Source organism: Equus quagga, chromosome 4, assembly GCF_021613505.1.
Source record: "Equus quagga isolate Etosha38 chromosome 4, UCLA_HA_Equagga_1.0, whole genome shotgun sequence".
Classification (NCBI taxonomy): domain Eukaryota; kingdom Metazoa; phylum Chordata; class Mammalia; order Perissodactyla; family Equidae; genus Equus; species Equus quagga.
In genome coordinates, this window is record NC_060270.1 from 94066523 (window position 1) to 94090626 (window position 24104).

General features: G+C 40.1%; 1 protein-coding gene across 18 annotated transcripts in view; it reads right to left on the bottom strand.

Annotated features, from left to right (window-relative positions):
- Positions 1-24104, bottom strand: part of NEB (nebulin) — a 189279-nt gene that overhangs the window by 51917 nt on the left and 113258 nt on the right. For all 18 annotated transcript variants that reach the window (XM_046658453.1, XM_046658470.1, XM_046658469.1 and 15 more), the window contains exons 86-111: positions 23256-23360; positions 22211-22309; positions 21908-22009; positions 21661-21768; positions 20857-21168; positions 19408-19512; positions 19194-19298; positions 18730-18837; positions 17849-17956; positions 17631-17744; positions 16976-17173; positions 16471-16575; positions 15667-15771; positions 15468-15572; positions 12485-12592; positions 9969-10082; positions 9448-9645; positions 9017-9121; positions 8314-8418; positions 7345-7452; positions 6110-6217; positions 4781-4888; positions 4121-4225; positions 3915-4019; positions 3155-3253; positions 2688-2798 (exon numbers count right to left, since the gene is read on the bottom strand). In XM_046658453.1, the coding sequence (XP_046514409.1) occupies positions 2688-2798; positions 3155-3253; positions 3915-4019; positions 4121-4225; positions 4781-4888; positions 6110-6217; positions 7345-7452; positions 8314-8418; positions 9017-9121; positions 9448-9645; positions 9969-10082; positions 12485-12592; positions 15468-15572; positions 15667-15771; positions 16471-16575; positions 16976-17173; positions 17631-17744; positions 17849-17956; positions 18730-18837; positions 19194-19298; positions 19408-19512; positions 20857-21168; positions 21661-21768; positions 21908-22009; positions 22211-22309; positions 23256-23360 (3153 nt within the window). The remainder of the gene's footprint in view (positions 1-2687; positions 2799-3154; positions 3254-3914; positions 4020-4120; positions 4226-4780; positions 4889-6109; positions 6218-7344; positions 7453-8313; positions 8419-9016; positions 9122-9447; positions 9646-9968; positions 10083-12484; positions 12593-15467; positions 15573-15666; positions 15772-16470; positions 16576-16975; positions 17174-17630; positions 17745-17848; positions 17957-18729; positions 18838-19193; positions 19299-19407; positions 19513-20856; positions 21169-21660; positions 21769-21907; positions 22010-22210; positions 22310-23255; positions 23361-24104) is intronic.

Genomic DNA, 24104 nt, shown 5'->3' on the forward strand with positions numbered 1-24104 from the left:
TTTCACAAGTCTGAGAAAGAGATTTTCTTAAAGCTCAGATGTAATCAGATCTTAATGCTCAGATCCAATGTGCTCAGAAATAATTCTTCAATGAGTTTTCATCAGGCCCAAGATCCTTAATACAGCACCCATAAGTCTTCATAACCTGGCTTCTGTTCTATGTTTCTAGTCTCATTTCCCAACATTCTGCCACACTCCCCATGTGCTATTTGAAACTATTCCAAATTTCTAGAACTTATTACAGCCATTTTCACATACCATCCTTTCTGCCTAGAATGTTCTTCCCCCTCTTATCTGCCTGGAAACCTCTTAGAGGCCATACTGTCTTGACTATTCCTATAGGATACCATTTATCATAGTGATGTCTGTTTCTTCTCACAGATTGTGGGCCCATGAAATGCAGGGGCTCAGCTCTATCATCCTTTTATCAACTTGTGCTTAGATAAAAGATCTGAAAAATAGTAGTCCTCTAATAAATGCTGAGGGAATTTAATATAATGAGGCCAACTAGAAAGTATAAATGTATAACGACTAATTTCTAATCACAGATATAAATGCCAGTTGAATAGATGAACAGATAAAATGTAGGAAATAAATAATGTGTAGGTACATGTCCATTTCTTTAAATCTAATTTGTATACAAGTGCAAGTTAAAACAAAATGTAGCTCATTGCTTGGGGCTGTTTTTGGTGTTACTACTGAAAAAATGGAGAAAAAATAAATAAAAACTCACTGTTTCTCCTAGGCTAAATTTTGAATAAAGCAAATTAAAACTCAGAATCTTATCCTTAAAAGAAGCCTGAATCATTATCTAGTCCAATTCTCTAGCTCAGGCAGTTGGGTGTTGACATTGTAAATTATACAAGGTCACACAGCAAATTAGAGTTAAATCTGGGACAAAGACCTAACTCCCATGCCATGTCTATAATTCTCTTTGTACTATAGTTCCCTTATACTTAGGTATCCATTGTTTATGCTTTTTGAGGCAACCTCCCTGCTTCTTAGTACTTCAAATGTATATGTGTCAAGCATCTGTACAACTCAAAGACAATTCAAAAGTCCATAACTTGAACTTCCTTTGGCCACCAAATTTTTTACTAAGCCAGAGTTTCCCAAACTTCCCTGATCCTAAAAGCCCCCAAAGTCTCTATTAAAAATAGATTTGCAGGCTCTACCCAAGACCTTCTGAATCCAGGCTTGTAGCCTGCATCAGTATTTTATCAAGCCCAGGTCATTCTACAATGAGGCAAGTGTGGGAGAAAACACACTCCTGAAAATATCTATTATTCTTCCTCAGTGTTGACACATAATATTTACAAAATTCCAATAGGAATTGGGAAGAAGAGAAATTAAAGGTTTAGATAATTCTGGACTCAGACAGCCAAGAGAAGTAAAGGTATCAGAAATATCAATAAGAACTTTAAGTTACCAAGCAATTTTTTATTATTTTGTAGCTGAAGGAGAGATGTGATACTTTAGAGCAGTGGTTTCCAACACTGCCTGTATATTAGAATCATCTATGGAGCAGCTAAAAGCAGGCAGATGCCCAGGCATGGAGAAGCAGAGACTCATGTGGGGCTGGAGGTCACAGCCCACTCAAAGGTAGTTTTAAAATATTTCATAGATGATTCTGATACTTAGCCAGAGTGGAGAATTATTTTTACTGTGATACAAAGAACATAAGCATTCCTATCTGAGTGCCAGAACTGGTTGAAATAATACAGGGAAACTTTCAGGAAAGCAAATGGGCTCAGTGTAGCTTTTGTAAAAGCTGAAGAATTAATCATCCTCTGCCTTCGGCTCACTAAGCATGTAGGAAGCTACACATCCCCTCTGCTGAGGGCAACATTTGGTTTGCCAGGGCATCTCTATGTTAAAGAGCATAAGTGATTCCTAATCAGAAGCCATTAGACCTATTGAGAATGGGGAGTCAATGAAGTGGCCTGACAGCTAATGCTTTGGTTCAGCTTGATGAAAGCTGATGGATGAAGCCACAAGACAAACTGAGAGTTTAATGAGAATGGCCAACTGACTTATAATAAGAGAGATCATTTACATTTGTGGAATGCCCTTAGCTTTACAAAGCACATTTAGTCATTGGCAAATATGGACATCTATTTCGGCCAAGGCACAATGGGATACGCATCGAAATAAGATGAGGGCCAACACTCAAGGAACCAAGAGTCTAGGTGAGAGCATCATATCTATATACAACTAACTACAATAAATTAGGACTGTCAATACCAGGTGGGGCAGACGAAAATGAACCTAAGCAGTTTGGAATTTGTTGAGCTGGCAGCAGAGCAAGGAGTCACTGAGTCACTGAAGACTTTTCAAATGGCACTGCCATGATTAGAGTTCCTGACAGCATGAATTAAAGAGAGAGAAAATTTTGAAATAAATTCAGTTTGGAGACTGCAACAATAGTATAAAACAGAGGACCTTCTAATCTATAAAGTCATGTAAACTTTCAGCAGCCCTAGTAGGTAGGGCAAGTATCACTATCCTCATCTTATCCAAAAGGGATAAAATAAGTAAACTGAGGCAAAGTGAGGTCAACTGACTTGCTTAGACATGGTGGCCACTTTAACAAAGGGCAGAGGGGAGATCTTTTGTCTAGTGTGGTTGCCTGAAAAAGGATCACTAGAGGAATGAGGCCCTTGTAGTGACAGGTTAAGCATCCTTACCTCACTCAGATGTGTCTTCAGTTCCTGCACTTTTCTGTATTCTGGAGTGTCAAGCACCACTTTGTATTTGTCTCGTATCTTCCTTGCATTATCAGTGTACAGGTAATGAGACTTTAAAAAAAAAAAAAACAACAATGGAAATACAAGTTGATTAATCATTTAAGGAATTGTATGTCATGGTCACATGTTCTCTTCCAAATGGTTGGCATGTGTAAGCCAAGATGGCCCTCTATGTATACTGGATGTCTTCCCATGCAGGAACAAAGACAACTGTCATTTAACTAAACTTATCCCCTTTTATAGGAGGCATGCATTATCTTAATTGGGTCATGACTTGCTCAAGTGGGTTAATGGTAAATTTCCCCTTAAAGTAGCTACAAGCAAAGATTCTTTCTACTCAGCTCCTTGAGGCTGGTGATGGGGTTTATGGAATCTGGTAGGCATGTGTTGTGAAGATGTGCACTCACCCAGAGCTTCCGCAGGTGCCGAGAGCGGACCATGTCAGGAGTGTCATACAGGAAGCAGCCCAGTCCCCTCAGGATCCTCAAGTCCTCTTTGTATTTAATCTGTGTGGCAAAATCAGAAATATAGCTGGTCATGGGCAAAAGTGAATCAGGAACAAAAAAGACAGAGTAGCGGCGCTTTTTTATTGATGTATCTTTCATTTTGCTTCAACACGTGTACCACATGCTCTTAGCTTGCTGCACTCAACCAAATCCCAGGTTTTTACATTCAAATCGCTAACTCTGAGCTGAGGAGAGAACACTGCTATTATTTTATTTCTATATTGATGGGAGAAAAGCACAGATTGAGTGGAGTGGTCTTTTAGGAGAAGGAATCATCCAAGGAGAAAAAAAATGGCAGCAGGAAGTTGCTAAAGAGGGTGGGAGTAGGGACGAGCAGGAGAAAGATACTAAACATGACCTGGGACAGAGGTCACTTAGAGAGTGAGGAGTCAGTAACAATTCAGTGTTGAATGTAGAATGGTAGTATGGTAGTCAGCAATTCTTGTGTTTCCCAAGTGGTCCTTTTCCTACTATTTCCATAACTGGAGAAATTGGAGAAAGTGGGGTCCTGCTTCCATACTATTTCACCTCCAAGTTGTACCCTTGGTTTAGGAGTACTCAATTGAAAACACTGTTCAGTGACCACTGGTTGGTTTAAATGCTGAAAGCATGCCTGCCTCTTAGTAAGAGTCTTCCAGAAAGACTCCTGTGAGATGCTTACATCACTGGTGATGTCTCCCACGTAGCGGCAATGGATCACTTGGGGTGTGTATGGCATCGAGATCATGTGGCCTTGCATCTTGAAGAAGTCTGATTTGTAGATCAACTGAAGAAACAAATGCCCAGAAACACAGACATTAGAAACTTAATTGTTGACATTCATCCCTGGGTTCTATAGCCTGTTCTCTCTCCTAAGAAAATACTCACCTCACTGACAGCCTCTTGTGTCTTCTTGACTTGGCGGATTTCAGGTGTGTCGGGAGTTGTGTGAATCTTGTCTTTCAGTTTGTGGTATAATTGTCGATAAAGTCTCTACATTGGAGGAAAAACCATTCCAGGTGTTTAGTGTAGGAAGATGAAGACATCTATTGACTTAGCAACAATTAAATATTTTACATAAAGAGCCATGAGAGGAGAGATTAAGGATATATAAAATGTTGAGATTAGGAAAAAAGAGAAAAATGATATTTATTTTATTTAGGTGAAGAATTTTGAGCACAAAGTCTTCTGCTTTCTATCAGATGGTTTGATTGAAGGAACAGATATATAAACCAATAGTTTATGTAGAAAACCAGAGTCATGAAGCAGACTAAGATGCAACCTTATTAAACATTTTTAAATACAAATGTCAAAAGAAGGAATTAATTTGCATTATAATCAATGGATGTGGTCTCTAAATGGCATTACCAAATATAGAAAAACATTATCAAGGGATACCAGTATCAGAAGGGTGACAAAAAGAACCCTCTTACTCCTTGCTGATGTGTACATTTATAGCTGAAATACAATTAATTCTTAACTCATTTCAAGCAAAGCCACTGTCTTTGAAACTCAATATTTCCCCCACAGAATTAGGATTCACAGTACCTCACTGGTAACATTGTTGACTCTCCGGACATTGACAAATGGAACGTCATTGGGGCCAAGTGTATACCCATGGGCCTTGATGTGTTCATAAACTTCTTTGTACTTGAACTGTGAAAGCAAAGTCAGAATAAGATCACTGATGGGTAAACAAAGAGCAGCGTTACATTTCTCAAATAGAAAAGAGTTGTCACTTTCATTTGAAAATTACTCTCCAAGCATTAAGTATAAGGAAAAGCCACTGAGAAAGTTTTGATAGTAATCCAAGTCTTGAAAATTACTTTTTTGGCTAAAAAAGCCAGGTCCAAAAAGGAGTAAAACTCAGCGTTGCCTAGATGAAATCTCTCTGTAGGCAGGTATGCAAAATGTAAGAAAAAAATTTTAGTTCCAATATGGCTAGGAAATTAGGAAATTCAAAAAAGAAACAAGAGAATATTTTTAACACTGGTGAGTGCCTTTACAGACTGATTTTAAAAATGACATGTTAGATGATGAAATTTGTGACTCTCTGCTTTGGAAACCATATTACTGGGCCACTGGCAATTGGATCCTGCCTGGCCAGCAGGTTTGATTCCTAGGACTCTGAAGGGCAACATGGAAGGGAAAGCTTATTCTTCAACTAATGGCTGGTCTGTGGGTATGACCTGGAAGCCAGAGTCATTGGAATAGCCAACAGTTCTCTAGGGCTTGTCCACAGGGTAAATGCATCAAGTCCCATTTTGGTACTTTTAAAAAGTGGGGAAGGTTAGTATCAGAGCTAACACCTGGGTAAGCTACAGGTAAGGAGAGCCTATCTACCCCTCTGAGCTTTCTATGAAATGGGCACAGAGGGTAAGTAGTGAGGCAAGTATCAAAGCCAGCAGCTGGGCAAGTCCTTTCCTTTCAAAGGAACACACAGTGATGTTATATCTTCTGCAATGAAACGTTGCAGAAGGAAGACAATATTATCAGCACACATCAACAGTGAGTGGTATGAAGTTGCATTTCCTGTATATGGCTTGGGATAGTTCAGGATGCTTCTGTGCTAAGGGCAGCAAAAGTAAAGACATCATGGCAGCCATGAACCCTGAGCCAACGTAGTTGATTCATGCGGATGCAATCCCATGAAAGTCCTGTGCTAACCTACTGGGCTGCCCAGCACTGCCGAATTGCAGAAGCAAGACCATTCCACAGCACCCCTAGAAAATACACTGTCTCCCCTCCTCTGCTCCCATTGTTACATCATGTTGAACCTTCAGGGTGTGATTGGGGGGATGAGAATAGGCTATTAATAAATATTAGTGTCCCCCCTCCCACTTCAGACCCCATCTTAAAAAGAAGGAGACCACTCACATAACTGCTCATGTATCGGGTGTCTTTGGTGTGTTTGAAGTGAGGGGTGTCGACTGGAAGCCTATATCCAGTGGGCAAGGAGCGCAGGCCAGGTCTTCGGTACAGATTCTGCCGGAATGAGGAAGAGCAGCTTAAATGACATCTACATCAAATAACTGATCTAAGTTAAAACCAGTCACATTGGGCTCATGTGAGGTTTTCAATTAGATACTTAATGTTACTTATGTTTACAAGTATTATGCTTATAATGATACTTATGCTCACTGAATTGATTTCAGGAAGAAATTGAGTAAGTTCTAAGAGTCTAGCAATGAATCAGATTATTCTTAACCTATTTTTTTTTGAAAAAGAGAGAAATGAGTGAAGGGGCTTACAGAAAATCATTCTTTCATGCTTCTGAACACATGCCCAGTTGACTACATGGCATCTAGCAAGAATTTGGGAAAAGCATAGGAAGCAGGAAGCCAAGTGTCACTTCTGTCATTAACCCCACCCTTAGGTGATATTCGAGCCATCACCAATCCCTGAACAGCCATAATCATAAGGCACATCTTTGGGATCCTGTCCGCCTCATAAACACAGTGTCTTGGTGTCAGTCTAAGAAGAGGTCAGGACGCTCTTATTCCTGGCAGAAAGGGGAAGAGAGCTCCTGTCTGTGACCTTAAATAATCTCTCAGGGGAGCTACAGGAGTGCAAATAGTATTTAAAATGTGGAAAACCAAATTACTGTTAACATTGAGTGTAGGAGAGTAGCATGAAAGGCTGAGACCAAAGTAGCACCAGCAGGTAACAGGATAGGGACATGAAATGTGAGAGTGGAATCTATTGTCTTTCTCTTCTGAATTCTAACAGCAATTTCTAGCTTTATCTCTTGTTGTTAATAGTCTTTTATGATTATATGCCTTGTCTTTGTCATCTTGATTTTAAGCCTTTTGAGAGCAGAGATGGCAGATTGGCCCTCTTCTTGATGACTTGTAAATACTGCTCTAAAAATGCCCATTGTTCGCTTGCTTGATAAGAGGACTCTGCCAGCCAAAGGGGAAGACAGGCTGTGCATTGTTTTTGCTCTGTTCTTTTTTATTTTTAATTCACATGACTGGACAGCTTTTACAATTTATAAGGTCAGGCTGAGAGGATGCTCAAGCTGTGGTTACTTCTACAGAGGCCTGTGGCCTGGCATTTGCAGGCGGCCTCTGGCTTTCTGCTGGGCACTCTGTCCAATTCTCCCTGCTCACCTCACTCTGGAGCTTGTATGCATGAAGGGCCCGGTCCAGATCCACGGTTTTTGTAGTTGGAGCCACTTTGCCCCTGACACTGTGCACGTAGTCATGGTGGTAGACAGCCTGGGTGCAGAGAGAGAAGCAGAGAGAGTTGATTCAGACTGTGGCAGTATTGCTAGAAAGATGCAAAAAGTAAACAGAAAGCCAGGTCTCTGTTAAATGTTTTAAAAAGGTAACCTGCTTCCCTTTGCCTAGATAACTCTATCTGATATGTCACTGCACCTTGTCCAATACAGTCAGAGCCACGGTGTGAACCCCACAGTGAGGAATAAGTCCACTCAGGGATAAAAAGAGGAAGAGTGCGCATTCTACCACTGCAAGTTCTAAAATGACAGGATTCAACATTCTAATTCACTGGTGGGATTTAATTTTTACTTATTAACTTCTGGCGTTAATGAAAAAAGAGCAGCTTTGTGCCTGGTCCGCCTGCTCTGTGTCAGGCATTACAGTGGGTGCTTTCCATCCACTTCCCCACTGTACACATAAGAACGCCAAGGCTCAGAGGCCTAAGTGATTTCTCCAAGCCTCATAGATGACGTGTGGGAGAGGCTGGACTCCATCTACATCTCTCACTTCAGAGCCGGCTTCCTTCTCATCCTGCCATAGTTAGCTCTAATTTCTTAGAATGTCTAGACGGTGAGACATAAACTGTTGCTCTTGACACAAGGATACAAAAAGCAACTTTGGAAGCTCAAAAACACCACGTATTTCATAGACTTAGATCACTTACAACTTCACCCCCAAGGAGCTGATTGAACACACCAGGAAACAACAGCAGCATCTTAAGTCCTTTCTAAGGCACCAACTCTGGTTTCCCAGTTAGCAAAGGCCTGGCAGTGCCCCATCTTTCATTTTTGCTACTTCTGCTTACACTGTGGCCCTGTCTTTATCACTGTCCACAGTAACTGCCTAGTGGGCACTTACATCACTTAGTTGTTTCCCACTTTTGACAGCCTGCACATAGACTGGAGTATCAGTGACCAACTTGTAGTCGTTCCTTGTTTTCCTCACATGCTCTTTGTATTTGATCTGCCGAGAGGAAGAAAATAAGCCTGGGTTAGACCAGTCATTACATTAGAAATTGCTGGTTCACAGAAGTTTTGATTGCTTTTAACTCATGGTATTTACATTCATTAGCACTTATTCAACAGACCAGGATGCATTTGAATTTTATAACAATCAGCATCATCAACACTTATAGTCATATAGAGCTTCTAGAGTCTTCTAGGAGCCTTGACAACAAACTGCTCTTCTGGGAACGTTTAAACTTTCTTACCGAAATATTGATTTCAGTGTTAATTTGCTTAGCAAATCCTTTAAATAGATCCTATCTATAGCATCATGAACTACTGAAAATAGTCCAAAAAGTGGAAAGAAGAGCCAGGAGTCCCTTCGCCCCCAGAAAACAATGGCACGGCTCAACTGCATTCATTGCTTAATAGGAATCCCAAATGTATTACTGAGAAGTAACTGCTCTCTATCCCTTAGCATCTTTCACCAGCTTGGCCAGCCTCAACACCACTTAAGACACAACTAGTCTGTGACAATGTCTGTACTCTCCCCTTGACTCTAGACTACAAAGAGAAGGAAACATGCTTAAAAAAAATGAAAAACAAGGCAAACTCACATCGTTGCGTAGATCATAAGCATGTTTGGCATGGAGAATTTCAGGAGTGTCCCAGACATAGCAACCAATGCCTTTCAGCCAGTTGAGGTCATCCTTGTACACAATCTAGAGGATTGCAACAGATGGAGAGAGTCAGAAAATTGAAATTGGACTGTAACTTTAACACCAAAGACATGGACACCCTCTGGACCCAGGATGATTCTGTGGCATGAAAAGCAAAGGGCACTTTGCAATGAGGCCGAGGGTGCCAATGTTTCCATTGGCACACAGAGCCCTGCTTTCAAGGAAAGCTCAGAATTCCATTCAAACCATGGGTATATAGGAAAGCAGTGCTGGAAGAAGGCTGAGGTGAAGAAATAGGTAAGTGTGCTTCTCTTCAGGGTAAGCGTGTGCAGCCGGGGTGCAGGGAACTTTATAAGCAATGGGCTTACATCGCTGATCTGATCTGTGACTTTCCTGACGTGACTGTTGACTTTCAAGTCAGGGTGGCAAATCCACTCATGGAGGTGTAGGCGATAATCAATCTCACTGACTTTCTTCTGAGAATCCTTGGCAGTAACCATCTCTACCATGTCAGGCACGATGTGGATTTTCATCTTGTTCTTTTCATAAACTGATCTGTATAGGCGCTGTGAGGATAACATAACATGTGTGTTACACAGGAAATTGTGCAAGGCGTCATGGCAATACATGACTTTCTTATGCACCAGAGAAGTCAGGGTGGCCACCTTACAGCAATCAGTTGTAAGGGCAGGATGGGGATTGGAATTTTCTGACACTTTCTACAGATTCATGGGGAAGGGGGAAGCAGCATGGGCTGAAATCACACTTAGCTTCTTCACATATGCACAATCAGTGCCATATGCGTCGTTTGATAGCAAATGCCCTGAGTTATAATAGACAGCTCCATTACCTGGCTTCAAATTGAAGGAAGCCCTTTGAGATTACTTACATCAATGTTAAACTTGCCGACTCTGAGGCACCGTGCTGTATTTGGATCATCGTCAACACTTTTTGGTAAAGTATAAAGAGCTTTGAATTTTTCATATTCTTCCCGATATTTGACCTATAGAGAGAAAGCACAAGGAAGAAACACAGTTTTGGAGAGAGTAATGGGTCTATCTATAACGTTAAAAGAGCATGAGCGTTAATAGGTAGGACCCGTCTCTGAGATCCAGCCACTTGGGGTCAGCACTTCTCTGAGTTCATTTCCTCATCTGTGCACAGAGGTAGAGGTATAGCATTGCACCTGCCACGGGGTCATCCTGAGGATTAAACGAAACCATATTGGACAGTACTTTCTAAACTATAGAGGGCTATAAAGTTTTAGTCACTGTTTGTAAAACTCCTACCCCAATACTAGTACTTCTATTGCTACTACAACTAACTCATTTCAAAGATTACGTAACTTTTAAAATTCTCTCTTTTGTGATAATGCCATTGTTTTTCTTAACCATAAGTGAAAGATGAAAAAACATGTGCTCAGGAATTTCTTTGTGTTTAATAACTGACAAGCCTGATGTTTTAGAGACACAATCCTTGAATTTGAGTTTCTACAAAGTTTTCCAAAAATACAATGCAACCAACTTCTGTGGGAAAACCAACTTTTAGCTCTTAAGTCATATTGCCTATGAATTAATGATCCATGATTTCAACTAGGAGGTAAGGCCCTTACAGAGATGGAGATCCAATCTCCTAGCATGTGAAAAAGTAACAATTCTCTCAGAAATCACAGGCCCACATCTCGGTAAAAAAAAAGAGAGGATGAGAGTGCTTGTGTAAGAATTCCAGCAAAGGTTTTCACTGACTGGAAACCAACCAAAATTCCCATCAGAATTTTCCAGAACATTTGTTCATATGCTCCTTACATCTAACCAATTCTCTAGTTATAAAGAAGATAATATTCAAAGACACCTTTTTTTAACTACGGTTGGAATCCTTCTTTTAAGGAATTAATTTCTTTGTGTTTCATCTTGTTCCAAGAACAAATTGCCGGGAATCTTGCCTCTATAACATCTTTCATGACTAAAGGAATAAACCTCTGCTGAGTTTTCTAAATCCTATCTAAATAACTTCTCTTCCCAAGTGAAAAGTTTGCTCCTTTGGGCTAGTCTGTTTGCAGTCTTCCAAATAGAGTTGGGGCTGGGCAAAATCATGTCTTAGTTTTTCCTCCAGGTAAAATTAAATTAATTCCATATATTTTCTAACAAAGTCTTTTTCTAAACTAGGCCCATTAGAGGGTAGTGAAATCAATTTACCAGATCACTATCATTTTAAATAAATAGAATTGAAATGCTCAGAGTGTATTGTCTTTAAGTGTAGCAGTTAAGTACTCTTCTGTAAAATATTGTGTCAAAAGGAACTCATAAACTTCAGGGAGGTGTGTGTGTGCATGTGTGTGTCAGTGCATGTGAATGTGTGCTGACTTGCACTATAAAATAAATTTCTCACTGCGGGTCTTGGTAAGAAAAAATTTTTAAGAGCTACTGTTCTAAAATATTATATAAAATGTTCATAATTAAGAGATAAAAGTTTCTAAAAGATGTAAAGTTTCTGAAAGAGAACTGGGTTTATCAGAACCGCAGTGAAAGTTATGGGAAATTTTATAATACTAGCTTTTACTTAAGAATATTTTAGGGGCCGACCCTGTGGCCGAGTGGTTAAGTTTGTACACTTTGCTTTGGCTGCCCAGGGTTTTGCTGGTTCATATCCTAGGCATGGACATGGCACCGCTCATCAGGCCATGCTGAGGTGGCGTCCCACATGCCACAGCTAGAAGGACCCACAGCTAAAATACACCACTATGTGCTGGGGGGGATTTGGGGAGAAAAAGCAGAAAAAAAAAAAGATTGGCAACAGTTGTCAGCTCAGGTGCCAATCTTTAAAAAAAAAGAATATTTTAGGCATAAAGAGTTAAAGGTCACAAGATTTTATACTATATTTAAACAGCCCATGTGATTTAGGATTTTTTTTTACAATTATGTCCATATTTAAGAAAAATTCTGCTTTAAAAAAGTAGAATTTCAGAAGATTTTTATATTTCATAGTTACAAAGATAATTATTTACTTTTTAATCTAGTTATCACATTCGCTGGTTTATTTTTGTACTAAAGCCCACATAATTCTATTGGAAAAGAGTCTCTTTTGTATGGTATATCTTCTATCTATTCCCACTTCTGGCTAAAACAGGGTATTATCCATCCATGCCATCAGCAGGCAGCCTAAAAGATCACATCTGTGTCCTTCCTGAAAGTGTTTGTGATTCTCTCTGGACTTCAGGGCCCTCGAGAGGAAGAAATAAGTGCACAGACTTTACGATGACCGAGTGTCTAGAATTACTTGCTGGTATACCCCTTTGGAAGTGCTGGGAGTCCTTCTCAGCAGCATATGAATCAGCCAGAAAAATTCTCAGAGTGGAGGGCAGGGGAGGGTGGAGGGTGGAAGACTGTCACATTATACTTGACTTACAATGCTGGCCAGATGCTTCTGGTTCTTGGCATGTGTCAGGGACAAGGTGCTGGAAGGCAGGATGTAGCTGGTGGCTTTCACTTTATCCCAGGCCTCCTTGTACAGGTTCTGCAGGGGTTAAAAATCTTCTTGTGAATATGGAAAAATGCATTCTGGCTATTTTTTAGGAATGGATTTTTCCTCGGCTTCTGTCCTTCACAGACACTCCCTAACAACCCGTGAATCTTCTCTCTCTGTAGGATCCACGTACTCCTAAATGAATAACTGGCTTAATGCCATGACCATAACTTCACAGCCCATTATTTTGTTCTCTACCATAGTACTTATCACAATTTGACAGTTATTAGAGTTTTTGATGCTGTGTTCGTTCTCCGTAGGTCTAGGAATTCCTGGAGGATGAAAACTGCCAACTTAAAAAAATCTATTTATCCTTCCCTACTTTTTTGTAGCTAGTGGGAGCTCAAAAATGTTTCCATTCCTAGGTATTTATTTACCCAGGAGAAATGAAAACTTACATACATACAAAAACCTATATGCAAATGTGTATAGCAGCTTTATTGATAATTATCAAAAACTGGAAACAACTCAGATGTCCTTCCACTTTGAATGGATAAAGAAACTGTAGCACATCCACGCAGTGGAATACCATTCTGCAATAAAAAGGATAAACTGCTGATTTATACAGCAATGTATATAATACATGAATGCATTTTGCCAAGAGAAAAAAGCCAGACCTAATGGCTACATACTATATAATTCCATTTACATGACATTCTGGAAAAGATAAAACTATAGAGACAGAAAACATCTCTGTGGATGCCCGGGGAGAGGAGACAGGTAGCAACAAGTAAATTTTGGAGTGATATAGAACTTTTTTGTATCTTGACTGTGGTGGTGACTACATGACGCTACGCATTTGTCAAAAGGCATAGTACCAAATAGAACAAAGAATGAAATTTACTGTATGTAAATTAAAACAATCAACCACAATGAGGGAGGAGTCTAAAATGAAACACAAACTGTAACAAATAAATCTAATTATATTACAAATGCATAACAAGACTACACTGAAGGAAGTAGGGAAGAAAACAATTAAGTTATTTTGGAAAATGGTATGTTGACTGGATACTCTAAGGCTATCGACCAAAAAAACCCATACAAAATACTATACTCTAGTTAGAAAATTTGTTTCTCACAGGGGTATGGGTTAGCAATTCTGAAAATACTTTATGTGCATAGAAGAGTTGATCAAATACTTAAATACATTATAGATAATGAGCCAGGTTTTTCACCAGAAAAGAAAAAAGAAAGTTATAAGTTGGAAAAATAAGGAAAGGGGGAAGGCTGGAATGAACTCTGTGGTATTGAATCGTATTGGAGGCATCAGTATGAACTCATGGTTTTAAAATATAGATATGGTTAGGTAAGTAGGGAGACAAATATAGATATGTATGCATACATGGTTTAGTGTATATACATATATTTCCAAGCTTTGTCCACTTAGAGGGCCTAGTAGCAATGACACCCCAGTAGCAATGAACACACTTAGTGCTTAGATCTGGGTTTTGAAATACCACTGCTTAATAAATAAACCAGGACTCCTTGGAGAGGTGGTTGATTCTAGGTCTAGAGCAGGGAAAATACAAGACAAGCCTGGAGCATCTTGTGGTGCCAGAAAGTACGGAAGTGCTCAAAAAACACAATGACGGAGTATGTCAAGGGGACATAGGAGCCACCTTGAAAGAGCTGCCAATGGTCAAAGCTGAAACAATTTTAGCAACAAAATAAATAACAATAGTATTAGACTATATCCCATAGAATAAAATAAAATCCGTGAGTCTATACTGATATAAATAAATAAACAAACACCTCAATGGTGGAGAAGTAATAGTTTTTCCTTGCAGAAGAATTCCAATTAGTAAATGGAGAATGAATGAGGGAAAGAGAAAATCACCAGCAGGCATATTCCACAGTAATAATTGTTGTAGACAAGATCCACCAATGGATGCTAAAATATGTGAGACAAAGTTTGAGGAGAACCTGAATATTTGCATAGCCCCAAAGGATCTCTTCCAAGATATTTATTAAAAACAAAGGGAAAAATAGCAACTTTACAGTGGCCAATCTCAGCAGGTAGTATCTTAACCAAGCGGTCAAGGTCAACATCACCAGTTATTGCTATCATTTACCTCCTGCTACGATGCAATGAGAAGGGCACATCGCTTCTGTGTTATTCTCACCAAAAATGCATACCCTCAATCTAATCACAAGAAAATATCAGATAAACCCAAATGAAGGGACATTCTAAAAAGTAACTGGCCAGTATTCTTCAAAAGAGTCAAGATCAGAAAAAGACAAGGAAACATTGAGACATGATCACGTTGGAGGAGATGGAGGACTCACAACAACTAAACGCAATGGGATCCTGGATAGGCGTCTGGAACAGAGAAGTATAGTAGTGGAGAAGCTGGTGAAATCGGAATAAAGTCTATATTCGACATTGGAACAATGTTTATTTCTTAGTTTTGATCATTATACTAAAGAGAAAAGTACGCAGGAGTTCTCTGCCCTATTTTTGCAACTTTTCTGTAATTCTAAAATTATTTCAAAATGAAGTTAAAAAAAGTTTGTTGAGTTAACCAATTCAGAGGAGGGAGAAAAAGAGTGCCTTTGTTGGTCCGTAAGCCACTGCCCACTGGAGAAGCCAGGGAAGGACAAGTTCAGGGTCAATAAAGAATGGCTTCGGTGGTACCCGCCTGAGATAAGGAAGGAGTTGCTGAATTTGTGTCAACTACGTGAAATAGTGCAATATTCAAATGAGGGCTTATTTAATCGTAACTAGGAGGATTTATGAAATAAAGTAGGAATTTGAAGGTCCTGGAAAAAACTAGAAAAACCTTTAGGGTCAGAGTGCCTATCTCTTTTATTCTCTTATTTTCTCTAAACAGGAAAAATGTAAATATGTAAAAAAAATTCAACTCACACTGCTATAAAGATCCTTCAGATTCTTGATTCTGTCATAATCCACTGTTTCTAGAATTGTCGTGTATTTGTCCTTAATCTGATGATAATTTTCTTTATATTTCACCTACAGACAAAAAACGATGGGTTACTCTTTTTTTGTTGTTTGAAGTTCTATGAAGACAATAATGACTTGTTCTGGAAGTACAAGGAAGACGCACCTCACTAGCATTAATGCCACTTTGAAGAGCAGTCACATAAAGTGGTGTATCTGTGACCAGATTATAATTTTGTAGATTTTCTTTCCCCGCTGCTGTGTATTGTATCTGCGGAGAAAAACAAAAGTCACGCAAAATGGTAAAATACAGGTCTGCCATTGGCTTCAGTAGCTTGTGCCAACTTAGTTGTACCTTTATTTATTTCTGGGTTTCTGCTTTAATTCTAACAAAGAGGCTACCTTCTCTAGTCCTGCAGACTTTGTATGGCTGTCAAAACTCATAGTTTCTTCTGACCAAGAGTGGGGTCTGGATCTTTGCCAGGTCGCCTTGTTCATTTTGTGGTCTTTTCCAGCCTATACTCCATCCCTGACAGCAGTCCCTCAGTTTCAATAGTCTGCCTATCAGACCTGAACCAGATACTGGGAAATTTTCTAAATATCTATTTTTTACTTCAAAACTTATCTATCTATGATCAAAGTATGCATTTGCATTCTACTCTCTGCGAGTTAACCTGATCAACTAGATGCTTAAAAGTAGTTCACTAGGAAACATCTCCGAGATATCTTTCTGTTGTAAACGTCTAACACCTTAAACCACAGGAGAGACTCAAACTGGGAAGGTCCAGCACCAGAGCAGGCCACCAGCAGAGCTTTCACTGGGCAGGGGGCCTTTGGTTCTCTTATATTGGGCACTGTTAAAACTGTTCCTCTGCCTGGGCACAGAGACAGCCTGGCTATCCCCCCCACTGAGAGCAGCATGGATTTCCCTGACCCACAGCGAGCTAGTCCTTCTAGAAGATTGGCTCACCTGACTCTGGAGGTCATATGCTTTCTTGGCATGGAGGATCTGGGGTGTATCCCAAACGTAGCATCCAATGCCTCTCAGCCAATTCAAGTCATCTTTATACACATTCTGCAAGAAAGAAGGAACAGTAAAAGGTGGCAGGAATTCACTGAATTTGCAATTGAGCATTTTAGTAATTTCCTCTCAGTCCTTGGCTATGCTCAGTGCTTAGTGCTTAGTGGTCATAAGGTGGGCCTTTCAACAGCTGGAAGATCTTTAATGCCCTGGCCGAAAGAAGCTTAGGAGGAGAGCAATAGCTAAGTTTTAGTCTAGTGTTAAACAGATTAAATATTTAACTTTGGTGTCCTACGGCCTAACGGGGATTCTTACACCAAAAAGTGGTTACATACGCCACTTCGCGTTAGAAAGCAGCAGGGTTTATGAATACAGGGACAATCCGAGTGTGAAGGCCCAAGGCAGAGCTGGGTGAAGCCTGTAACTAAGTCAAGCTGCAGAAAGGACATCATACATCACTCAAGATCTCCTGCGCGTTTCGGGCCAGAATAACACTGGGTTCTCCTGGAAGAGATGTCCACTGGTGGAAGTAGTGTCGGTACTCCAGGTCACTGAGGATGTACTGGCACCTTTTAGCCAGCACATGATTCATCATATCAATGGGGATATGAACATTTGCTTTGGTGTCCTCATACTGTCTTCTGTAGTTCAACTAAAGAATAATATTTTTTTAAAGACAAAAATAAGACAGGCATTAAAATGTAAATTATTCATATCAATCTCTTTTAGAGTCTCATTTCCAATATAATATAGATGAGTACCTTTAGAATACACTAAGGTTAAAAAAATGACACTTTAATATGTTCTTCTTCTTTTTCAATTTCCCATCCTTTTATAACACAGGGTGAATATTGACCTTGTTTTCTCCTTTTTGAAAATACAGGGCCCACATTGTGTGTCTGGTAGTGGAGGAGGGAGGGAAAGGGCGGAAACCTACAGCCATCAAAGACACACAAGGCTACTGGCAGTGGTGGGGGAAAATCTCAAGATGGACTCACTCCTCCCTGCCCCACCCCCGGCTAACCTTGAACCCAAGGGCGGACTATAATCGGGCAGACTGACAGTACGCTTCAGTGTACAAATCCCCTGTTAAAGTGAACTTTGCTTACCACACTCCTCATCTTTTGGAAATCCAGACAGTGAACCACAGCAGGGAACTCACTGATTTCTTTTCCAGCCAGGTAGTGACCCTTCAGCTTCTCATATGTCTCTTTGTATTTAAGCTGTGAAGTAGGTACAACATTGAGAATCACTGGTATTTTCTAACCAGCCTCTTGTTCTCCAATAAAGACTCTCAAACGTGTAAGAGAAAAAATGTCCCACAAACCTCACTGTTCACATAGTCGGCATGCTTGGCTCCAACAATGGGAATATAGCGCTCATCCAAGGTATAGCCATAGGCCTTGGTGCCCTCCCACGCCCCTTTATACAGTATCTAGAACAAAGAAATGTGTGTCGATAAAAGTTTGCCTTCAACTTCTTTCAGATACTACTAAAAAGAAAATGGTAAAACATTTATGTTTAAAGGCAAGACTTAAATCCTTATGTACAGCCATCTGTGTGCCTACTTAAGAACAGGGCAGAGTCATTTGGCTTGTTGCAAATTAAAACCACACGTTCTTAGGCATTTTATAACGGAGTTTACGTAAATTTACAGTTCTAATAAAAGTGAAAACAAATTTGCACATAGGGAATCATCCAAGATTATTTCCCATTGGCACACACACATACACACTACACAAACATCATTGTTTAGAGTAGCTGAATTAAAATTTGGAGGGCAAGTCCTCCATTTGCTGGCTGGAGATATTTGTACATGATTGCTAAAGAGGGATCAGCCTTTCCTCTCTTTTCTCTGTTGGTTATTGTCCGTCCTATGTGCACCTAGATCTGGTACAGCACTTGTTACATTACTGTCTATCTGTTTATTGATATGCGCCCCCTCTCACTTGTATGGGCTCATGATGGCTTTGTCTCATTGGGCTTTAAGTTCCTCACTACCTCTTACAGTACCTGGCACATCATAGGAGCCAAATAGATGCTACTTGCCCTGAATAATATGCTACTTCTAATAAACAAGACTAAATCGAACAAAAATAATAAATATCCTTATAAATTCAGTTATTCACAAAATCAGTCAAGAATATGAATACTGACAAGAGTTTAATATTAGGGACTGAATTGTATATCACATAAAGTAGAACTTACGGTACTATAGAGTTTTCCCATGTCTTTGGAGTGGGTGATATACGGTGTATCTGGAGAAAATATATACTTGCCCTTTACTTCTTTATTAAATGTTTCTTTATATTTTACCTAAGGAGAGAAAACAAAACAAAGCTTTTGGTTACTCTAAATGTCTATTTAAAGTTTCATTGGATCTACCTAGCAAGACAATAATAAGTCTACATTTAGAGATTAAAACTAGCCAGTTGGTTGAATTTTAGCTCATTTTAGCTAATAGAATAATTCCGACAAGAATATAGATATTATCTAAAAGTGGGTACAGTATACCACCTACTAGTGACTTTTAAAACATTCTCTTCCAAAGATTATCTTATCCTTTACCCCCCACATTTTCTTCCAAGCAATTATGGAGTTAAGCAAATCTACTCAATGATAGACAACTGAATCCCCATCTATGGACATCATTATACACAAAACACACTTACATCACTTTGATTGACTGAGTTGATCTTGGCCAAAACAACCGCTGGAGGATCCACCACACTTGTAAAGTTAGGATAGTTGTCAAGAGCATCTTTCTTATATTTTATCTGCAAAGGAATGGAGGCAGTTAAGATAGGTCTCCCCTCCAGGGTACCTATTCCCACCAGGCAGGTAAGGAGGCCAGGCAGGCATTAGATAAGAACAGGCTTTGCATACCTGGTTCACCATTTCCTGGTTCCTGGTGACCCTCACATGGTCCACAGAATCCAAGGGGATCCAGCCAATGCCTCGGAGCCACTCCAGGTCAGCTTTGTAGATATTCTGAGAGAAGGAAGAGAGATACGATGCAGGTATGAATGACTCAGACACAGACTTACAAACAGCAGATTAAAAACAATTTTTTTCAGAAGGTTTTAAGGATTTCTCTCTCATGGCTCTTGTCTCATTAATTCAATCATGATTTCATCTGTTCACCTGAGCAATACTTCTTGAGCCTGTTACCATGCACGAGGCTCTGTGCTAGGTGCTATGAGGGATAAGTATAAGGAAAGAATCCAAGTGTGGAGAGAAGCTATTTGCAAAGTGGAAAGTGGTCAAGTGCTATGGGAGCCAAGGGCAGGGAGCCGTTGTTTTCAGCTATGAATATAAGAGAAAGTTTTACCAACGAGGTTGTCATTTTAGATGGACGTGGTATGTTTAGTTATATAGAAATATGTGGGACATTTAGACCAAATAAAGGAAATTATTTGAATAAATGCTCATGTATTGAAGGGTAGAGGGAGTCACCCCTCCAGCCTAGCCTATCTCTACCCTCCCCCACCCAGCTCCTGGGCTCTCTCAGGCCACCCCACACCAAATGAACAGGAGTTGCTAGTCTGATTAAAGTTCCACAATGGTCATTCTGCTGCAGCAACCAGTGAGGCGGGATGTTCAAGTTCAGCACCCACGCTGCAGGCAGTCTTTGACTTCCTGGTTCAGTTTTGGAAATGATGAGAAGACCCAGGTAGGGTTAGCTCCTTGGTGCACCTGAGCGTCACATTTATGTTCCCTACAGATTGCCGGTGGCGGGCACAGATCTTGATTCAGGCTTCAGTGCAAGGTGGCCTAAGTCATATTCTCTCTCCTAGCCTTACAAAAGCTCTGCATGAGGGATTCTGGGCCCTCATGTGGCTCATCAGAACTTTGTGTCCCTTTTGCTTTGATTCCTTGAAAGCAACTCCTTTATAAAGGCCTTGAGGAATGAGATGCTTGGCAAAGCAAGAATGGGGCATTCCCAGGTCCTTGACTATACTACCATCTAATATTGGGAAAAATCCTATCTCAATCTCAATTCCCACCCAAGCCAATTATTATATTCAATCAGTTGATAATTTTCCATGCAAACACGAGTGAGAAGTTGCTGATGGCAGAGATGGTACAAACGCAGCAGATTTTTAAAAAATTGACTTTGAAAGTTATTCAGAAATACACAGCCAGTAGGCAAAGATGTCCATCAATCATTGCTCTTGATCTTTCTTTACTTCATATCCAGCCTCAGTTCTCTTCTGGGAACAAACTAAATATTTATGGCTCCAAGTTTCAAAGACTGATGATTCCAGGATGCTGCATATAATTCTCAGAGCATACCATGCATTTCTAGATAATTAAGAAACAAAGATCACTTACATCACTCTGTAGGTCATAGGCCTTCCTTGCCTGAATAACATCATTCTGGTCAGGATGACACATCCATTGATGCAGGTAATGACGGTAATCAATATCACTGGCAAGGGTCTGCCCCTCCTTGGCAGCCAGCACAGACACCATATCAGGAGGTATATTGATTTTGGCCTTTGTTTTATGATACTGCTCTTTGTATAGCCTGTCATTCTGAATCTGGCCTGCATGCTCGAACCAAACCAGCTTAGGATCATCTCTCATTGTCGGGACACCAACGTAATGACCTCTTTGCTTTACGTGTTCAGCTTTGTATTTCAGCTGGTAGGAAGAAGAACAGAGATTCCATCAGCTTTGACAAGCACACAAGGCAAAGGGGGCTTGAAACATCAGCAAAGTCAGCCTCCCAGTTGTTTGTGTCAATCCCCTCCCCAAGAATAAATAACAAAAAACACTGAAATAAATAAATAAATAAATATGAAGAGCTATCCATTTAAAAGTAGAAAAATATATATTTGTTTCTAATTCTTGCAATGTTTTATTTGAAGGCCTAGAGATTTTAGGGAAGCCAGGGAAGAGAAGAAAAAGTAAAAAGAAAAAAACCAATAGCTTTTAAAGAAGCCAAGAAGAAGAAGAATGCCCACAGCCCATGGGAAAAGCACCAGAGGGAGCAGGTACTCCAACCATCCCCAAGCCCAGCTGGGCTGCCGAGCTGACAAGGAATGCTCCAAGGTGCTATGCCTTAGCGTAACTGGGTTTCCGCACAGATAAGGTCCAGCCTTTGCAAAGTGCACTCATAGCAGCATAAATTACCTCACTCTGAACATCACCGGAGTGATGGGCATGAACAAACGGCACAGCATCCGGAGGCAAAATGTAACCTGTGGCCTTTTGCTTCTCCCAGCCTTCCTTGTAGAGATACTAAAAGACAGAAAACGACAATAAAGAGTTAAACCAAGGAGTCAAAATGGAGGGATAACTCGTGTGCATGCATCTCTCATAGTTACATTCTGGTCCTCAGTCCCCACACAAAGTCCAGGTATCTGGGTAAAATCCCTACCTGGTCCAGTATCCGGGCTGCCTCCTGGGCAGTGTGCAGCAGGGGGGTTTCTGTGAGGGTGTACTTTGATTTGGTGTCATTCCAATCTTTCCGATATTTAATCTAGAAACAAGAGACAATGGGGTGAGTGACTTGATGTTAAGAAAATAAAATATTGTTCAAGCAAATGCTAGCATCAGTCATCTCAATGATTACAATCTGTATCTCAGACAACGATGGCATGCTGAGTGTAAGTAGGTGGAAAGGCTTTGGAAATGACATCTTCACAATTGGATAATTTTAGAAAAACAGCCATGTACTTACATCATTTAGGATCTCACCACTTTGTTTCGCTGTCACATAATCAACTCTGTCATCCACAGGAGTAAAGTTGAGAGTTTCTATTTTTGTGCGATATTTTTTCTATGGGAAAGAAAATATCTTTTAGATAGTCATGGTCCCTGGTCCTGGTCCTGTGTGAGCTGAGAAAGATACTATAGACTTAAGAATCCTTTCTACTAGAAGCGTAGAGCACCATATTTCAATGGCATCTTCCTGGCAATTTGGCTTTCTTCTGAGCAGTTTATTTTTTAACAAATGGATTGCCTTCTTGTTTGATAGTGTTAGCGCTGTCCAGTCAATTCTGACTCCTGAGTGACCCTGCACAGTCTTTTTGAACCATCCTCTCACCTCCTGGCACTATATCAGACGACGCACCACTGCTATTCATAAGGTTTTGTGGCCAATTTTTTTGAAAGTGGGTGGCCAATTCTTTCTTTCTAGTCTGTCTTAGTCTGGAAGTTCTGCTAAAACCATGAGTGACCCTGCTGGTATTTGAAATACCAATGGCACAGATTTCAGCATCGCAGCAACATGCAGCCGCCACAGTATGACAACTGACAGACGGTGTGGTTCCCTGACCAGGAAATGAACCAGGGCCATGGCAGTCAGAGTGTTGAATCTTAACCGCTAGACCCCCGGGGCTGGCTGGGCTTGTTATATGTCCCACAGACTTTAAAGTAGCAGCCTTGCTTAGCTCCTGAAGTCATGTAATGGATCATTATCTGTATCGTGATACTCAATACATTTTTTTCAATTGGACAAACTTCTCCAAAGTGTATTGTTATTGCTGACAAAAGAAGTTTTTCATTTACACAATTCCAAGCATCAACGAGTACACTGGATATAATGTTATGGATGTGGTCCCACAATGTGATAGGGATTATTTAGGAAAAATGAATATCAAGCTTAAATGACAGCAATTGAAATTGTTAAGATTGGTGATAGGGAATGACTGCATTTTGGCTCATGGACTTTTGTTCACTCTTTTAGGAAATGTACCGAATGGCAGGATAAAATCTTGGAATACCTCATTGAAGATATCCGCGGCATGTTTGGCATGATTGACAGAAACGGAATCACTTGGCAACCACCCAATTCCACGTAACCATTCCAAGTCGGCCTTGTAAACAGCCTGTGAAAACAAGTCGGGCATGAATTCACCAACCCTACTGCATGGTCCAACTTACTCTATCCATTGGTCTGATGGAGAAATACAATTTAAGGATGACCTACTCAAGCAGCCAGGCAGGGAATACAAGCAAACTAATTAGGAGGCCAGGTCGCATGACAAACTGAGGGACATCTTTTCTATTTAAAGGGCATTAGCCTCGTTTCATCTCTAGGTTATTGTTGCCAGGGGTAATGCACATTCAGAGCTCCATCCTCTGATTTTTCAAGAGAAATGGAAAATCTTAGATCTGTACACAAAATTTCCTGATTTAAAAACCTTGGCCACTTAATTGAAAAATTTTTAACACTGCATCAATTAAAAAAGTATAACTGTACCTACATCCTGTCTATGGACTGCCAACATTTTACTTATAGTATAAACCTCAACTGCTACCTAAATTCTACAGAAATAATATTTTCACAGTCGTTGTCTTTAATCTGGTACAGTTAGGAACTATATTCACCGTACCATTTATTTCTTGATACGAAGTCTAGGTCCTTCATGTCTTTGATGATTTTGATACCATAATATAGGTCTAACTAAAATCAAATATTTGGCTATATAAAGACATGAAGTGATGATACAAGGACTGAATGCCATAAACTTTCTGGGAATCACGGCAAACGATAGGACAGCTCATGCTAAAACGCAGCCCACTCACATCGCTCTGCAGTTCGTAGGCTTTCTTGGCCTGAATCACGTCGT